At 41.3% G+C, this 18,374-nt stretch overlaps 1 protein-coding gene across 2 annotated transcripts; it reads right to left on the bottom strand.

Annotated features, from left to right (window-relative positions):
- Nucleotides 1-1,916: 1,916 nt before the first annotated feature.
- MTCH2 (mitochondrial carrier 2) lies at nucleotides 1,917-18,104 on the bottom strand. Of its 2 annotated transcripts, none has more exons than XM_077767283.1 (10): nucleotides 18,082-18,104; nucleotides 12,288-12,350; nucleotides 10,185-10,242; nucleotides 9,873-9,924; nucleotides 9,286-9,345; nucleotides 7,006-7,099; nucleotides 6,060-6,107; nucleotides 5,320-5,387; nucleotides 3,967-4,042; nucleotides 1,917-2,126 (listed from the first exon to the last, which is right to left on the bottom strand). In XM_077767283.1, exons 3-10 carry the CDS (start codon nucleotides 10,228-10,230, stop codon nucleotides 2,040-2,042), a joined length of 531 nt encoding a protein of 176 aa, XP_077623409.1. In that variant the 5' UTR covers nucleotides 10,231-10,242; nucleotides 12,288-12,350; nucleotides 18,082-18,104; the 3' UTR covers nucleotides 1,917-2,039. The 2 variants fall into 2 exon arrangements, with proteins under 2 accessions (XP_077623409.1, XP_077623408.1); XM_077767282.1 differs by lacking the exon at nucleotides 18,082-18,104 and adding an exon at nucleotides 12,658-12,678.
- Between the last annotated feature and the right edge of the window lie 270 nt (nucleotides 18,105-18,374).

The raw sequence follows: 18,374 nt of genomic DNA, 5'->3' as shown, positions 1-18,374 counted from the left end.
GGAAGGTATTTCTAAAGTAGAAAATCAGAGGCAAAGCCAAGGTTATGTTTAAGTATCAGTAAGAAGTTGGAATGAAGGGCTACGGTTAAAGTCTCTTTCACCCTAAGGTTGCTTTTATACCCTGCTGTTTTTACAGCCATTCCAAAAGTTTTAGGAAATCCCAGATCCTTTACTTCAATGACCATCACAGCCCCTGAGGGAATACTTCCTCAGAACTTAGCTCAGCACTTGCCAAGGCAAACCACTTGCCCAGTTTCACAGGTGCAGCTTACTAGATGATCCTTATCCACGTCTGTAGTGTTTACATGTATGAGTCAGTTCATTATATCTTGCAGGTGTATTTTAAGAATACCTACACACATTTAACTAACCCCTGAATAAACTCTATAGATATCTGATTATGCTAACAGCTTATATAATATTATGGAGGACTGAGCACCCTTATTGGAGCTATACCTTGGATGCAGTTAGACTGAGATGACAGCAATTTGAACAAATTCCAGGCCTTCCTAAAATTTTTCATGCCCAACTTGCACAGGCAAAACCGAAGCCTTGGCGCCCTCTGGTGGCAGACTGGTTCTTACAGTCCAATAAGCTTCTCAACTAGAAACAGGCAGGTATTATGAGCACAGAAGCCACAGGATAATAAACATGGCACATTTTCCTAGATCATCTTTACTGAAGAATTTTTGGGGGGAAAAAGTGGGTAATGCAAAACATTTTCATATGAAAACAAATGCAGATAATATTGAATAGAATATAAAATTTACATTACTTTTTGTGACAAAGCAAGAGACACCAAAGACATTTCACGGTAGGCTACTCATGAACTTCAGGCTGTATTCCTAAACCCTGAGGGAAGGAGGAGACCCCCTACATGCTCACTCTAATACTACAGGCGCTGCTCTTTTGATAGAGAAGTCTGAGGAGCAGCAAATTAAGTGCTTGCTCATTTGGCAATATCCAGTGGATTACTTAAATGAAACCATATGCTTTCTCATTTAGAGCATTTTAAGCTGCTTTAAAAAGGCCTGAGTAAATAGGAGCTTTATGCTGGAGTTGAAGTTATTTCCTTCTAAAGTAATTTTTTCCTCCTATAAACGTTAACATGCTTAACTGAGGGTATGACATGCGAGATGGTCAATATCCTAAGAACCCCTCGGACTTAAGTCTGCGTTATCAGATAAGGAGTTATAAGTACACTTTCCAAGGGTGTCATTAGGACTGAAAAGTAAACTACTCACCTTCTGCAACAACAAAAAAGAAACAAAATTAAAAACTGAAGAAAGTATTATAAGATTTTACTCTACACAAAAAAATTATATACAATGAAAATAATTTAGGGACTTATGACAACAAGAATTTTTTCTGGGGGAAAAAGAAGCCATTATGCTTCCTTTCCAAATCTTGCTTATTCTCTGTAATTTTCCCTTTTTTTGTTGTTGGCAACAATTTATTACTTTGCAGTAAGAGACTGAAGGAGTGGATACCCCTGAAGAGATTTTCCAAGGTAATTTAGCAATGGATTGTCTTTTTTTGAAGGATGAGAGACAGGGTGAATCAAATGTGCTTAGAAGCATATAATGAGAGGCAGATTCTGGTGGATGCTGAGGTTTTAAAGACTACTAAAGAAAAGGTAATTCATAACCTCCCACATAGTTTACCTTATTAAATTTCTTAAGTTTTATAGATTTCTTTCTTCTTGCGAATGTACTCTACATTTTACAAAGCCTTAAAATTAAGACTCAAACCACATGACCACCTGCCTATACCTTTAGGAAAATGCAACTTTTTTTTCTGTTTAAGTAAGGAGTCTGAGGCAAAAACATCCCATTTCAGAGTAATTAAAGGGGGACTATCAACGGTACATTACGTAGTGCTGGGAAAAAGAATAAAAAAGGCAGACACCAAACACCTCCATTTTCCCAAGATTAAATGATTATTAAAAAAGCGCGCCACACTGTATAGAAATCAACATTCTCTCCCATAATTCTGTGCATCTGGGACTATAGAAATGTCACTGTCCCTGCCCCACATCTTCAAATTAACATTCTCAGGTCACAACAATAAGTCTTCCCAAAGGGGACCTTCCGGAAAAACAAGCTATTTCCTCGGCTCATATTTCCCTGGAAAAAAAAATAAAATAAAAACAAATAAAGTCTAGTGTGAACATGAGGTCAGCCAGTCCAGCCAGTCCAAATCAGCAGAGATCCAACTGGACATGTTTCTGGAGACACGACTAAAATGGTCAGGACAAGACTGGGCTATCACTGGACACAGCAGCAAAGCACGCTCGGACTCAAGCCAAGCTTTTGCGGAACTAACTACAGTTTTGCCACATGGGTAAGGCAAGAATTTCTGACACATTTCCACAGAATTCCCGGTTTGGATTTTGGCTCTGCCACTTGCTGGCTGGGTTATCAAATGAGTGAATACATATAAAGAGCTGAGACAGTTCTATCACTTGCTAAGTGCTAGATTTTATTTACTTTTTAATGGAATGGTCAGTTCTCTAGAAAGTACTTCTAAAATGTTACAATTACAGTAATAACATTAGGAGCTTAAGTGACTAGACTCTGAAGTCAGACTGGCTGCACACAGATCCTGCTATCACAAATACAGGCTGTGTAACTTTGGGGTACAGAATTAGCATTATTTAATGGTTCAAAGTCCCAGTTTCTTCAGAGGTGAAGTGGGACGATAAAGAATGGTACCTATGCATCCTACTCATATGGTTATTTTGAGAGTTACACGAGCTGATACATGGGAGACTCTCAGCACAATGCCTGGTATACAGCGAATACCCCATCAAGATTTGCTACTCTTGTCCTAAAGCACTTATGGGACTGACTGCTCCCTCCGTAAGGTGTCTGATTCTCGCATACATTTTCTATCTGCTTTCTTCCTACAGGTGGGGATCAGTTAGAAAGCAGGGGAAGAAAGGCCATCTTTCCTTTAAATGGGAACCACGAAAAGACTAGTCGCCCAACAGAGAGTGTAAGACTCAGAATGGAGCCCAGAACGTTCATGTTAGGTGTGTACGGAAATCCTTCGTGTTCTAGCCTGGATTCACACAGGGGCTCGCTGAGCACACTCGCTGGACAAAAAGGCAGCTATAGTAGCACTTAGGCCTTTTCACTCATAGTTCAGGCTGAGCTCTGAACAAAGGCCTTTCTCACATGCATGACAAGTGCTAAAACAAAATGCAACAAAGAGCTTCCTCATACATTATCTTCTACAATCCTCTAAAAAGTGCTTCCCACTTAAAAACAGCTTTAAACTGATGGCCATTATAAGTGACCCCGTGTTACGTTCAGCACACAGCCACCCATTTTGGTTCCTAATAAAGCTTTGCCTAGACTGGTTGAGAATTTGTGGTTGCAGCTGATGCACCTCACCTCACAGCAATAACCAACCAGAAATTGGAGTCTGGACAAAATCATTCTCTAAAAACACTCTAGAAGTAAGAGACCAGCTCCATCCACATCATTGTGACACATAACGTCATAAACAAACAGCTTCTCGTTTCTCAGTTTCCTTGCTACTGTAGGAGAACATATGAATATATAAGGAGATTCTCGGAAGTTACAAAAAGATGAGGCTGGGAAAAAAAAATCTGAAATTGAGGCCATCATTTCAACCACCAGGATAACTGCCTAACCAGACCCTACTTTTTGATTTGTGATCACTCAAATGGCTTCTAGGTCACATCCAGGGGTTCTTAATTCCTCATTACCTGCCTGATGAGGTCTAAGCAGCACATTTTACGACTATGCTGGAGTGACACACGGGACACTGTCAAGGGTACATTCATTGGTAGTTAAAGGGTAAGCTACAAAAGTTAACCTGGGATTCCAGAGACATTATTTAAGAAAACAAACAAAAACAAAACAAAAGAAAATAGAGAGCAGGGGTGACGAGGGGAGGGAGGGAGGAATGGAGGGAGAGAGAGAGACACACAAGTACCTCTTTCTGTAGCATGCACCAGCAATCTATCCAAGAAGTATATATTGGGGAGTAAGGAGGGCATCCACCAGCAAGCCTGAAACACGGGGGGAAAAAAAAGGAGCTATTCAAATTAACATTTACAAAGCATTCTCTCAATAGTTCAATACATTTTTGTCAAAATATTCTCTTACCTAGAAAGTTCCCCAAGAGGCAATTTGAGTTCTAATGAAACAAATTATGTTCGAGCATGGAAAAAAGAGTAAGCATCCCAAAAGGATTTCCCTCCCTCTTACTTAGGTTTTGAAACAAATAAACAGAAACTTCAACCAATTATGCATTTTCTAAAACATCTTTAATTTGTGGACAAATACAATTCCAGAACATAGCAATTATATGCAGGGAAAGGAGACTTAAAAGCTAAGTGATGTTCAAAAGAACTTAAATATGGCAATGGATCTAAACAGTGGTGACCACATGCCTTACTCAGACAGAACCCATAATCACTTCGTCCCTAAAAATCTGTCAGGGATAGTAATACATTCAGCTCATTTTTCCAGTATGCTCTGGGCTAAGATGTGGCAGTGCCCTACCAAGCAAAAAACAAACAGGATATGAAATACGGTAACTATGTTCGAAACTCCGCACAGCTGTCTATTTGACATCTTGCTTGAAAACGACAGGTCTGATGGCATACGGTGTCAGGCACTGTCCTGGAAGGGTCCTGACTTAAAGACAGAGGCAACATTTCTGTCCAATGTGGTACAGTTACTTGGCCTCTAGAAGCTGGAAATCAGTGGTGCCCACCATCACACCACCATCCATCCTTCCCAACCAATACAGTGACAGGTTAAAAAACTTCCCATGAAAAAAAAGAAAGAAACTTTCTATGGACCAAATTTTCTACTTTCTTTCCTTAAAACTTATTTTCTCCATGAAGCCCCTAGGAAAGGAAACTTCCTTTCTCCACGAAGCCCTATAAGCTGTCATCCAACCCCTGACATATCCTATGAACTTTCATAAAAAGGAAGATAAACATTTAAAACAAAGGAAAGATGTGGAAATAGAGTCATTTGACCACAATCCCACCTTTTCAGAATAGGACCTCAACTACAGGCATGTGTGTATTATCTGTAAGTACTTGAGAAATATTTCTTATGCCTTTCTCTATTCTAACAGAGGATATGAGATGGCTGCTTATAATAGAACATACATCAATGCTACCGCGGGTACATGGGGCATATAGAGAAAAAATTTAGGAAATCTAGTAATGGCATCAACTGAACATTTCCTCCCCAAACTTCTGCCTGGACTGCTCTGCCCAACAGGCAAACAGGCAGCCAACTATTAGAATCAGAAATGCAGGGCACTTACCCACAGTTGTTGACAGCCATAAGATTAGAGACAAGCACAAAGGGATAGGTCAACATACTGGCAAAAAACTGTGAAGTGGTAAAAAGACAGCTAAGTTAATAGGTCATTCCGAACTTTTATTCTCTTCTTTCCCCCCACTTAAAGCCCTAGCGCCACTGTGGTCAACACTCCAACACTAGCTTTGCTTTCTCAGTAGCTCAGGGAAGGCGAAATGACACACTTTTGAGCCTGAAAAAGCTTCCTACTCTTAACATAACCACTACATCCAACACTTTAACAAAAGGCCAGAAGGCATCTCATACTGTGACGGAGTCCTCCTTCAAATAAAACTGAACTACATTATTTGAGAGAAAAAGTAAATACAATCAAATACAATGAAGGATTTCAAAACACCCCTGAAAAAAGTAAGAAAACATGAGTGTTCTTCCAAAAATGATGGAAGTTACTTCAGAAGTCAACTACTAGAAAACTCCACAGACTCGAGAGGGTGAAGCTGTGCGGATCAGTGGGGTGCTGCGAGCAGCAGGCCTGAGACTTGGGAGCACGGCAGCACAGACCAAATCATGCGGGCTTGTTAATGCTGGTCCTGTGACGCCGGGACCCTGGGTCATTCTCACCTCTGACAAACATTAACGAACTTGAGAGACACTCCTGTGAGACATCTGTGATGACACGTGACCCGGGTGAAATTGAAAAGACAAAACACAACTAGAAGGTTGAGAGGGTTTTAAAAAACTCACTCCTGTGACAGCTTGGGAATAACTTTTCATTTCACTCATGGTGGAAACCTAAAACCGGAAGAAAGCCTTTATTAGAATGAGTAAGAAAATTAAGACGATGTTAACAGCTAACGGTCCCCAACCGTATCCATATATTCGATCTCTAAATTTTTAGATTCTTTGACAGCCTAAAAATTGATTTCGAGATGCAACATAAAATACTGATTAAGAGCATAAAAAGGCAGTGAACTAAAGATCAACTTGATTCAACATTAACTACACATGTGGTATAACTGAGGGACAGACACCCAGCTGTGCGCCAGATGCCGCGGAGCCCAGGCTCCGTACTCTACCAACGGACAGCGTGGCTTTAGTCCTCGCTGTGTGTGTTCTGTCTTCCACCACGGAGCGGGGCTGCCTGTGCACAAAGAGGCCTGCAGCTGCCAGGAAAGGCTAATTCTCAAAACCTCCCAGCTGAGGTTTCTAAAAGCCCAAACCAGGAGTCCTGTTAACACTTTAGATGAAATACCCTTAACACGCTATAAAACTGTCCTGCTTTGCGGCGTCCTCCAAAATCATGTGCCAGTACAGCAGTCGTCCCCTTGCAGAACAGAGACAGGGCTAGATTCCCAAGGCTTACTCAGCCACACCCCAAGGACTTTTAGGCGCATCTTTTTTGGGCAATAGTACAGGTCATCCCATCAGCCTTTGAAGACTTGACTGAGAATGTTTACCTATATAATGATGAGTCTGGCACGTAACAAAGTGCCACCTTACTTTACCTTGTTGTTTTGTTTTGTTAAACAGGCTCCATGCCAAATGTGAGGCTTGAACTCAAAACTCTGAGTCACATGCTCTACTGACTGAGCCAGCCAGGCGCCCCACCACCTTACTTTAAATCTAACCAAGCTGCCCAGTGAAAATGATAAAGTCAGCACCAGCACAACGCATCAAGATCACAACCTACCCCACTGTCCAGTGCATAGGTATTGACGAGGTAGGCCAGTGAGTTACAGAGCCACAAAGAAATGATGTCACCTAGGAGGCGAGGAATAAGACCCCTACATGAAGAAACAATAAAAATAAGAACCAAAAAATATGATCAGTAAAAAGATAATCCACCCAATACAAGCACTTCTCAAAGACAGGTTTCAAAGTCTTCTAGAGAACGGAAAAAACAATGACTGCCAGAATCTAGTCCTAACTAGATCATTCTACTTAATGTAACTATACTACTGGCTAGCTAATTTCTAATGCCTTTCCCATTTTGCCCTTTTTTTCCTCAAGGAGGCTCCATGCTGGGCATGAAGCCCAATCCAGGGCTTGAACTCACGACCCTGAAATCAAGACCTGAGCTGAGATCAAGACTGAGATGCTTAATAGACTGAGCCACCCAGGCAACCCAATTTCCATTTTTCAAATGCAGGCCTGCTATACGTCTCGGGGATCTGGCCAATGGTTCACCTTACTGTTAATAAGTATGAGCAGGTGGGGACAAAAATGCGCCTGCTTCAGGGAAGAGACTATACTTGTTTTGGCTAAGGTAACTGACATTCAAATTTCACAGGGCCGAAAATGACTACAAAATCACAAAACAAGAATGGCCCAGAGATAGATGAAGGATATCAAAAAACATATTCCCAGGGCCTGGGTGACCTAGGTGAGGCAGCATGGAATCGCGAGATGAACATTACCCCACAGACTGAAGACAGGGGTTCAAATGCCACTTCCATCCCTTGTCTGTTACCTGACTGGCAACAAATGAAATTCCCAGAGCATCAACTTTTTCTAATCTCTAAAATGAGAATAACAGTAACCATCCCGCCTATCTCCCAGGTGATTTATTTTTGTTTTTGTTTTTAAAGTAGGCTCCATGCCCAACGTGGGGCTTAGAACTAACAACCCTGAGCTCAAGAGTCACGTGCTCCACCACATGAGCCAGCCAGGAGCCCTTCTCCCAGACTAGGACCCTCAGATAAAAACAGTGACGTGGAAACCCTCTGCAAATGAAAAAAGACCATTTATAGTTTCTGTTGTTGTTTTTTTTAATTACTATTATTTTTTAATTACTTTTTTTTTAATGTTTTATTTTTTCTAGGAGAGAGAGAGAGAGAGACAGCGTGAGCAGGGGAGGGTCAGAGAGAGAGGGAGTCACAGAATCTGAAACAGGCTCCAGGCTCTGAGCTGGCAGTCAGCACAGAGCTCGACGCGGGGCTCGAACCCATGAACCGCGAGATCATGACCGAAGCGAAAGTCGGACGCTTAACCGACTAAGCCACGCAGGTGCCCCTATAGTTTCTGTTGTTAACAGAAGAATGAGAGTTGGGGCACCTGGGTGGCTCAGTCGGTTAAGCGGCCGATTTCGGCTCTGGTCATGATCTCACGGTTCGTGGGTTCGAGCCCCGCGTCGAGCTCTGTGCTGACTGCCAGCTCAGAGCCTGGAGCCTGTTTCAGATTCTGTGTCTCCCTCTCTCTCTGACCCTCCCCTGCTCACACTGTCTCTTTCTCAGAAATAAATAAAACCTTAAAAAAATTTTTTTTTTTAAAATAGAAGAACGAGAGTAGTAGTCTAAGTTCCTCCAAAGGAAATTCAAGGGAACAGATACAGCCTTGCAAAAACATATTACTCTCGGTCTCGGAATAAGGAAGATACGTGTTAGATAATCGTCCCATTCTTCAAAAATTGTTTCCCCAGTTTATCAACTATACATCATTAGGAACTTACTATAAAGGTAGAAACTTGGAATAAATTTATTTGTTAAAACAAAATGAAAAAATCCCACTCAAACAAAAACAAACCCCTAACTTCCAATATTTTAGATGTCTGGAAGCAAAACTTTGAGAACTTTACAAAAGAATTTAAGGGGCGCCTGGGTGGCTTAGTCGGTTAAGCATCTGACTTTCGCTTCGGTCATGATCTCGCGGTTCATGGGTTCGAGCCCCGCGTCGGGCTCTGTGCTGACTGCCAGCTCAGAGCCTGGAGCCTGTTTCAGAGTCTGTGTCTCCCTCTCTCTCTGACCCTCCCCTTCTCACGCTGTCTCTCTCTCTCTCTCTCTCCTAGAAATAAATAAAAATATTAAAAAAAAAAAAAAAGAATTTAAGTCAGAGGAACCTCAAGAGAGCTTAACACTCTTAACCCAGAGAGTACATTTTCCCCAGGGATTAAACAAAAAAATCATGTCTTTGTTTTCACTAAAGCTCTCCACTCCCACAAATAATCACACACATAAATCAACAATTTACTTACGCAAAAAACCCTAGGATGCCTTCTTCCCGATAGATGGTCACTATGGAATCATAAAGTCCACTAAGGTAGAGAAGATGAAAAGGCAAAAATACATAAAGATTATTTTGGAGCTACTAAAACAAAAATGTTCAATTATCACTTTTGACAAGGTCACATTTATATCTCACCCCCTTTTCTGCCACCCTCACTCTGCAAAGACAGTTGAATTTGGAGACACGTGTGGAGATACTACTACCTAGGCACACGGAGTCATGGTGAATTGTGGCTTTAGTGTCTCCACCACTCACTCTGAGATCCTGGGTCGCTTCTTAAACCTGTCCAGGCCATTTTCTTCTATTTTCTCTTTTTTTGTGTCTGTGCAGATCAAATGATGTATCAATTTGTCAAAATGATATATATCTAAGGCACCATAAAAATGTAAAGCACCTGACAGCTCAGAGCCTGGAGCCTGCTTCGGCTTCTGTGTCTCCCTCTCTCTGTTCCTCTCCTGCTTGCACTCTGTCTCTCTCTCAAAAATTTAAAGATTAAAAAAAAAAGGAAAGCACTTCAACTGATCTCCTTGAATCCTTGGAACCAAAAATACTTACCAGTACTTGGATTCTCTGCCAATGAACTGTACCATAGATCTCAGAGTGATCACTGCAGAACACAGAGAAAAGATTTTTAAAACTACGTCGACATAAATTTTGATAGCCCTGAAAAAGAAAAAAAAGTTTTTCCACCTAAAGACACTCTGCTCTCTGGATAAACGCCAAAAGCAAGCAAGCAAACAAAAAACACGCTGGGAAGGCACCTGAGTGAACTCCCACATCAACCCGTCTACGCAGTCGGGAGAGGAGAGTTCGTGCTCTAAAAACTAAGGTCACAAATCAGATTTCAGTTACCGAGTGTGAACATACCGTGGAAGGGATGTGTGATGAGGGTAGCAGCAGAACGAGCCATCATCTCTCGAGTTGTCTAGAAACAATCAACACACACTTCTGAGACCTAAATAAACGACACTCAAATTCCCATGAGAAGTGATGTGGGTGGCAGGGCTGCCCTGAACGGGATACTGTAATGTACTGTCATCTCCTCAAACCGTTCACTCGTGGAATTCAATGTTCTGTTGGGGTTACTTCTCAAAACTGATGTGCAAATCAGAGTTCTGTTAGCTTCTCAATTTTACAGATTCAGAAAAAACCCCCACAAAAAAAAGCAAAAACACGGGGAGGGTCACTAGCAAACGGCAACGAAGCTGGAAGAAAAATGTGCGGCCTGTGGTTAGACTCTGAAGTCACTTCTTCACTGTGAGTGATTTCAGACTCCGATATCTACATTATTCAAATGTCAGGCTCTATTTAATCTATACCAGCACAACCACTCTGATGTGTTTTTCCACTACAACCATGTAACTGCAGTATCTCAGAAATACTATTTATCCTAGTTTATCTTTCTTGTCCAGGACTCTGCAAAGCAGCAGCAAAGGAAATTAAATCACAATACTTGGAGGTAGGTTGTAAATATAGCAGGTCATTCATATATGCATTTAAACATTATCTTCGGTCACTCAGTTAAGACATCCCTCACCCTACACCAATGGCAGTCCTGAGAAGAGCCCGTGGGACAGGGTGGGCCAACTGAAGTTAAGAAAATACAAAACGGGGGCGCCTGAGTGGCTCAGTCGGTTACGCGTCCGACTTCGGCTTAGGTCATGATCTCACCGTTTGTGGGTTCGAGCCCCACGTCGGGCTCTGTGCTGACAGCTAGCTCAGAAGCCTGCAGCCTGCTTCAGATTCTATGTCTCCCTCTCTCTCTGACCTTCCCCTGCTCACGCTCTCTCTCTCTCTCAGAAATTTTTTTAAAAAATTTTAAAAAATATGTATATTAATACATGTACTTCTATTTTTAAATAAAAGTAGAAAACTTATGATTTGTCTGACATCTACACTTGTAGTAAGATTTGTTTTGGAATATATATTTCATGTATTATTTTAAAGCTTTTTTTTCCCATTTTATTAGAGAGAGAGGGAGATCACGTGCATGAGGGGGTTGGAGGAGAGGCAGAGGGAGGGAGAGTGGTGGGGGAAAGTGGGGGAAAGAGGGGGGGAGAGAGAGAGAGAGAGAGAGAGAGAGCGAGAGAGAGAGAGAGAGAGAGAATCACAAGCAGGCTTCATGTTCAGTGCAGAGCCTGACATGGGGCTCAATCCCACGACCCTGGGATATTGATCCGGGCTGAAATCAAGTTGGAAGCTCAAATGACTGAGCCACCCCAGTTGCCCCTGGAATATATATTTTCGAAAGCAGCATTTACTAGAAATTGTGACCTCACTAAAAACAAGTAGACAATGTGAAGACCAAGAAATCAAAGAGTACTTTTGAAAGCCATAAATATTAAGTCAGGTATGAAACAAACTCCTATGGTAGGAGATAGGAACAGGAAATGGGTATGAGGAACAATCTCTCAAGTCAGAATAACATTGTAAAAGCTTCTCTGGAGAGAGGGGCGCCTGCGTGGCTCAGTCCATTGAGGACTTTGGCTCAAGTCATGATCTTGTGGCTCATGAGTTTGAGCCCCACATCAGGCTGTGTGCTGACAGCTCAGAGCCTGGAGTCTGATTTAGATTCTGTCTCTTGTCTCTGTCTCTCTGCCCCTCCCCTGTTCACACTNCTAAGCGAAAGTCGGACGCTTAACCAACTAAGCCACCCAGGCGCCCCCCCGGCCACTAATTTAACACAGATGCCAGATGTTTACAACTCTATTAGTAGACTTTCAGGAAAAGTTCTTCAATTTTAAAGATGAAATGAATGGACAAAATTAGTTTCCTTCAAATGCGTGTAATCCAAATAGCTTCCCCTCTCCCCTTTTTTATGGCATATATGTAGAAAAGCCCAAATTAAATTGAAGGTCTGATTTCATTTGGATCACTGAACACACAGGCCTGGTGATCCTGATCCACAAACTGCCACACTGCATACACTGTGATTTCGGGAAATAGCACAGGGCATAATTTGTCTCTTACCTCTTTGATAACTTGGTCAAAGGAAGGTGTGACTTCTTTTTGTATGTTCCCAGGGCCTAAATCCTGGAAATCAAAACGAAAGACAGATACCTTGAAGGTTTTGACTGATTCTTTTTTTTAAAGTAGTCTTTACACACAACACGGGGCTTGAACCTACAGCCCCAAGATCAAGAGTTGCATGCTCTACCAAATGAGCCAGCCAGGCGCCCCTACCTTGATGGTTTTAAATAGAACTGTTCCAACTACTGGCCACTCTGTACACCAACACTCACTGAGATGAAAGGGACTGCTTGTCCCTTAAGGAGGACCAAAGAGCAGTAATAATTTGGAAGGGAAATGGGCCCATGCATACAAATTGGCTCCAACATACCTCAACCTTGTCACATTCCTGGTAATGCTACAAAGGAAGAGAAAAGAAAGCGTGATTAGGGCTGTCATAGTATCACTGAGAGAGGACATTAAAATGAGAGTAAAACAGTTGATTTTTTTCCCTGAGTATCTCCAATAATTTCTATTTCTATTAATCAATTGGAAGTAAGTGTCTCTAAGATGTTCTCTAAGTTTAACATACTGGCCAGCCAGAGGAACAGACAAATGCTCATGAAAACTCTCATCTAAAAGAAGAAACAGGGGTGCCTGGATGCTTAGTCAGTTAAATGTCTGACTCTCGATCTCAGCTCAAGTCTTGATCTCAAGGTTGTGAGTTCAAGCCTCAGTGTGCAGCCCACTCAAAAAAATTTTTTTCTAATAAATAGATAGATAAATAAAAGAAGAAACAAGACAACAAACCAAAACAAAAATCCAAGAACACTTACTAAACATACACATTTAGCAGAAATAAACTGCTATAAACATAGCCTAGGCCTGAGGTTATGGAAAAATCGTCATGCCTTTTTCATGAAAAAGCAGGACCAATACCAAATAATCCAATTAAAAAATGGGCAGAGATTCTGAATATACATTGTTCCATGTAAGACCAGATGGCCAACAGGCAAATGAAAAGATGCTCAACATCACTCATCAGCAGGGAAATGTAAACCCAAACCATGAGATACCACCTCACATCAGTTCTATTGGCTATCATCAAAAGAGACAAGAAATAACAGTTGTTAGACAGCTGTGGAGAAAAATAACCCGATACTATTGGTGGGAACGTAAACTAGCGGTGCCACTATGGACAACAGTGTGCACATTCCTCAAAAAGTTAAGAACAGAACTCCCATCGGGTGCCTGGCTGGCTCAGGTGGTAGAGGATGTGACTCTTGATCTCAGGGTTGTGAGTTTGAGCCCCATGTTGGGGATAGAGACTACTTAATAAAAAAACTACCATAAAATCCAGTATTTTACTTCTGGGTTATCTGAAGAATATGAACACTAATTTGAAAAGACATATGCACTCTGACATTTATAACAGCATTATTTACAGTAGCCAAGATATAAAAACAACCTAAATGGCCATTGATGGATGAATGGTAAGGAAATTGTGGTATACATACAAAATAGAGTATATTGCTCAGCCATAAGAAAGAATGAATCTTGCCATTTGAGACATCATGGATGGCCCTTGAGAGTACTAAGTGAAATGAGTCACAAAGAGAAAGACAAAAACGGTATGATTTCATTCACACGTGGAATTTAAACAAACAAATCAAACCAATTCACACACACAAAGAACGGGTTACCAGAGGGAAGGGGGATGGAAGATGAGTGAAATGGGCAAATGGAGTCAATGTATGGTGATGGATGGTAACCAGACGATCACTTTATAATGAATACAGATGTCAAATTATAATTTTGTACACCTGAAACATATGTGTTGTACCAATTTTATCTCACTTAAAAAAAAAAAGTAGTACCAATACCAAATTAGGGCAAGGCTCTTTTCTTCACTGCACAAAAGAACAGAGAATTGGTGCTGAGCCTGAATAGCTAAAATCGCCTCACTTTTCCTTTTGTATCTGACTGCTTCTAAAACAAGCTAGAGAAGATTTTGTTCTCTTCTAGAGAACATGAATACTGCCAAAGCTCAGGCTAGATTGGAAGAGGAAATATTATTTGTGGGCTACTTCAGAAATAGAAGATGGGCCGGGTGAAATAAAAAAGTCAGGCAACTGAGCCACTAGTCATACCAGATTAAAAAAATAGACAACACTTCCTACTGTAAAAAGACTTTTTTAAAAATCAGAAGAGAGTAAATGTCAAGATTAAGCAAAATGATGTTTTGGGGTCAAATTCCAAGTCTTTAGAGTAATTCTAATAGTTTCAGACATATTTTAAAATTCTCACTCATTTCTAGGGGCACGTGGGTGGCTCAGTCGGTTATGCGTCTGACTTTAGCTCAGGTCATGACATCATGGTTTGTGAGCTGAGCCCTGCATCCCCCTCTCTGCTGTCAGAGCAGAGCCCACTTGGGATTCTCTGTCCCCTTCTCTCTGCCCCCTCTGCTCTTTCTCAAAAATAAATAAACTTAAAAAATAAAAAAGTAATAAAATAAAAATTCTCACTCATTTCTGTACTTTCTAACTCCATTAATAAAATTTTCCTCCTGTCCTTTCTACATTATTGTGAACAGAATGTAATTTCACTCTGGCTCAGATATACAAAACTCTTTCTTATAAAGACTAACAATTTCACCAAACCTGAACTGGTCTTTCTTCCTGGCTGTATAAAGCTGCTTTTGATACTAAGTGTAGTACCAATCCAGTTATATTTCATTTGGTTACACATGAAACATATATATTCAGGGTACCTAATTACCTGGAGTTTATTACTTTTCCGGTACATACAGGAACTTGTTCTCAAGCAATACTTTCACTTTGGCTCTAAGTCTACACAAAAAGCTGGCTGGAGGACAGCTGTCTTTCCATATAAATCTCTCTTTCCATATAAATCTCACTTGGGTAAGGGCAGTACTTTCATTGGGCCTGGGGGAGGGTGTGGCTGGGAATGAAAGACTAGTAATCAATTCACCAAAAATATCTGCCCACTAGGACTCCACTACTCTCACCCACACTTTTCCACATTCAGCTCACAGGCATGACAACAAGAATAAGTGTAAGGTGGAGCGCCTGGCTCGCTCCGTGGTTTAGAGCATGCAACTCTTCATCTCAAGGTCATGAGTTCAAGCCCAACATCGGAAGTGGAGTTTAAAAAAATTAAAAGAGTTAAGTGTAAAGAATAACAAAATGGCTGCAGGGTGAAAGAGCTTCCATGTGAGGAACCTACTGAAGACCTTTCCAACTCAAAAATCAATGAAGGCTGAAGAGAATTTAAAATCAAAGTCACAGATATCATATGTTTGCACGTATAGGCGGATTAGGAGGAACTTAATGGAGGACCATGGAGGAGGAGAAGGGGAAAAATAGTTGGGGAGAGGGAGGGAGGCAAACCATGAGAGACTCTTGAATGCTGAGAACAAACTGAGGACTGATGGGGGTGGGGGAGAGGGGATGAGGAGTGATGGGCATGGAGGAGGGCACTTGTGGGGATGAGCACTGGGTGTTATATGGAAACCAACTTGACAATAAACTATTTAAGAATAAATAAATAAATAAATAAAATTGAAGCCAATTAGCATTCATACATGGAATTTAAGAAACAAAACAAATGGGGCACCTGGTGGCTCAGTCAGTTAAGCATCTGACTTTGGCTCAGGTCATGATCTCATGGTTCACGAGTTCAAGCCCCGCACTGGCTTCTGTGCTGACGGCTCAGAGCCTGAAGCCTGCTTAGGATCCTGTGTCTCCCTCTCACTGCCCCTCCCCTGCTCATACTCTCTCTCTCTCTCTCAAAAATAAATAAAACATTAAAAACAAACAAACAAAAATGACCACAGGGCAAAACAGAGGCAAACCAGGAAAGAGACTCTTTACGGAGGACACACTGATGGATACTAGAAGGGATATGGGTGAAAGAGATGATGGGTACTAAGATACGGCATTTGTGATAAGCATAGGGTGATTTAAGGAAGTGCTGAATCACTATACCGTACACCTGAAACTAATATTACACTGTATATTAACTAATTGGAATTTAAATAAAAGCTTAAATATAAAATCTAAGCCAGTAAGATCATGAACTTTAACAAAATCAAGACAGGCTCATCAGATGATAAAACATTAGAACTGGGGTAATGTTAAAGCCAACCAAAGTAAATGAAGGACTGTGCCGAGTACTATTTAAATAAGCAGTTAGTGGGACGCCTGGGTGGCTCAGTCGGTTAAGTGTCAGACTTCAGATCTCTGGCTTTCTTAAAATCAAATGCCACAGATACAGACAGCCAAAGTTCCACCTCACATCTCTTCCCCTACTTCCCGAGAGTTACCATAGCCCTGCAGTTGATGGGCATGTTGGTGAGGTTAAAAAAGAAAAAAATTTTTTTTAAATTTATGTAACATTAGCACATTTGCAGAAACAGTGCACAAAATATAAATGTATGATGGAATAAATAATTACATGACAAATATCCACATAGTCATGACCCAGGTCAAGGAAAATCATTTCCATCATCCCTGAATCTCATGCACAGTCCCTTTTTCTTTCTTTCTCCCCACAAATAACCACTATCCTGACTTTTATGTTTATCTTAAGTTTTTTCAGAAAAAAAGTTTGTGAGGGGTGCCTGGGTGGCTCAGTCGGTTAAGCGGCCGACTTCAGCTCAGGTCACGATCACATGGTTCGTGGGTTCCAGCCCCACGTCGGGCTCTGTGCTGACAGCTAGCTCAGAGCCTGGAACCTGTTTCCGATTCTGTGTCTCCCTCTCCCTCTGAACCTCCCCTGCTCACGCTGTCCCTCTCTCTCTCTCTCAGAAATAAATAAATTAAAAAAAAAAAAAGTTTGTGGGGCATCTGGCTGGCGCAGTAGGTAGAGCATGCAATTCTTGATCTCAGGGTCATGAGTTTAAGCCCCACATTGGGTGTAGAGCTTACTTTAAAATATAAATGAATAAAAAACCCTTTTAAACATAAATATATAAAAATAAGTTTGTAACAGAAAACACTTTACTAGGGGTAATATCAGAAATAAGAGAAAAATAACTTCAGAAAGAAATACATATGTTTTAACCAGCTTCCTTCCTCCTTCGAAGGAATCAAATGAGCTATACAAGAGATCAAATAAGCATATTCATTTTCTTCTCAGAAGGACTGATTCACAGGAAGAAGGTTGTGCGACTAAAATCAACTGCTTCGTTTTATACAAATTCCTCTTGCTTCCCAGGAAAGAACTAAGAATGGGTATTGGGGGGCACCTGGGTGGCTCAGCTGGTTACGTGTCTGACTCATGATCCTGGCTCAGGTCATGATCTCGTGGTGTGTGAGACGGAGCCCTGCGTCGGCAGGAGCTGACAGCTCTGAGCCTGCTGGGGATTCTCTCTCTCTGTCTCTCCCCCGCTTGTACACACATTCTCTCTCTCTCTCAAAAATAAATAATTTTTTTAAAAAGAAAAAGATGGGTATTTGAAGTAAATGTTTTCGAGAGGAAGAAGGATCATGGTCATAAATATATCTTTAAAACTGTTCTTGGGGCACCTGGGTGGCTCAGTCAGTTGAGCGTCCGACTTCAGCTCCAGTCATGATTTCCGGGTTCATGAGTTCAAGCCCCACATGGGACTCACTGCTGTCAGTCTGTCAGTGCAGAGCCCGCTTTGGATCCTTTGCCCTCCTCCCTCGCGTGCTCTTCCCGCCCCAGAATTATTTAGTAAAAACAAACAAACAAAAAAACTTGTTCTTGGTCAGCAGAACCAACTGCATAAAAGGTCATCTAAAGCTCTGGGAAGATGAACTGATATTCTTACCTGTAAAACTTTACCATGGACCACAGTGCCCAGGACTCCTGAACACAGCCTTGGAGTTAAGCCTGTGAACAACCCACGCTTCCCATCGATGCTTGCGATGTGCTGAGCTAAGAACACAAGTCAGAGATTTAAATTCCAGCTCAAAGAAACGGTTACATAGAAATTTCATGTCAACAGGCTTTATCTTTTCTTTCCAAAACTCCTGCCTACCCATCATCCTCCTCAATGTCCTCCAATTCCAAATAAATCAAAAACACTTACCATAACAAAACAGACCAGGAAGCTGACATACT

The sequence above is a fragment of the Crocuta crocuta genome, unplaced genomic scaffold (assembly GCF_008692635.1).
Source record: "Crocuta crocuta isolate KB4526 unplaced genomic scaffold, BGI_CrCroc_1.0 scaffold330, whole genome shotgun sequence".
Classification (NCBI taxonomy): domain Eukaryota; kingdom Metazoa; phylum Chordata; class Mammalia; order Carnivora; family Hyaenidae; genus Crocuta; species Crocuta crocuta.
The sequence above is the reverse complement of the archived record's forward strand: the minus strand, read 5'-3'. Positions and strand labels throughout refer to the sequence as shown.

Bases quoted from the DNA above. Each gene is read 5' to 3' on its own strand.
- MTCH2 (XM_077767283.1), bottom strand. From the start codon at position 10,230: ATGATGGCTCGTTCTGCTGCTACCCTCATCACACATCCCTTCCACG. The intron at 9,346-9,872 runs GTAAGTATTTTT...TCTCTACCTTAG, and splicing joins GGCAGAGAATCCAAGTACTG to TGGACTTTATGATTCCATAG. The intron at 7,100-9,285 runs GTAAGTAAATTG...TTCTTCATGTAG, and splicing joins GGCATCCTAGGGTTTTTTGC to GGGTCTTATTCCTCGCCTCC.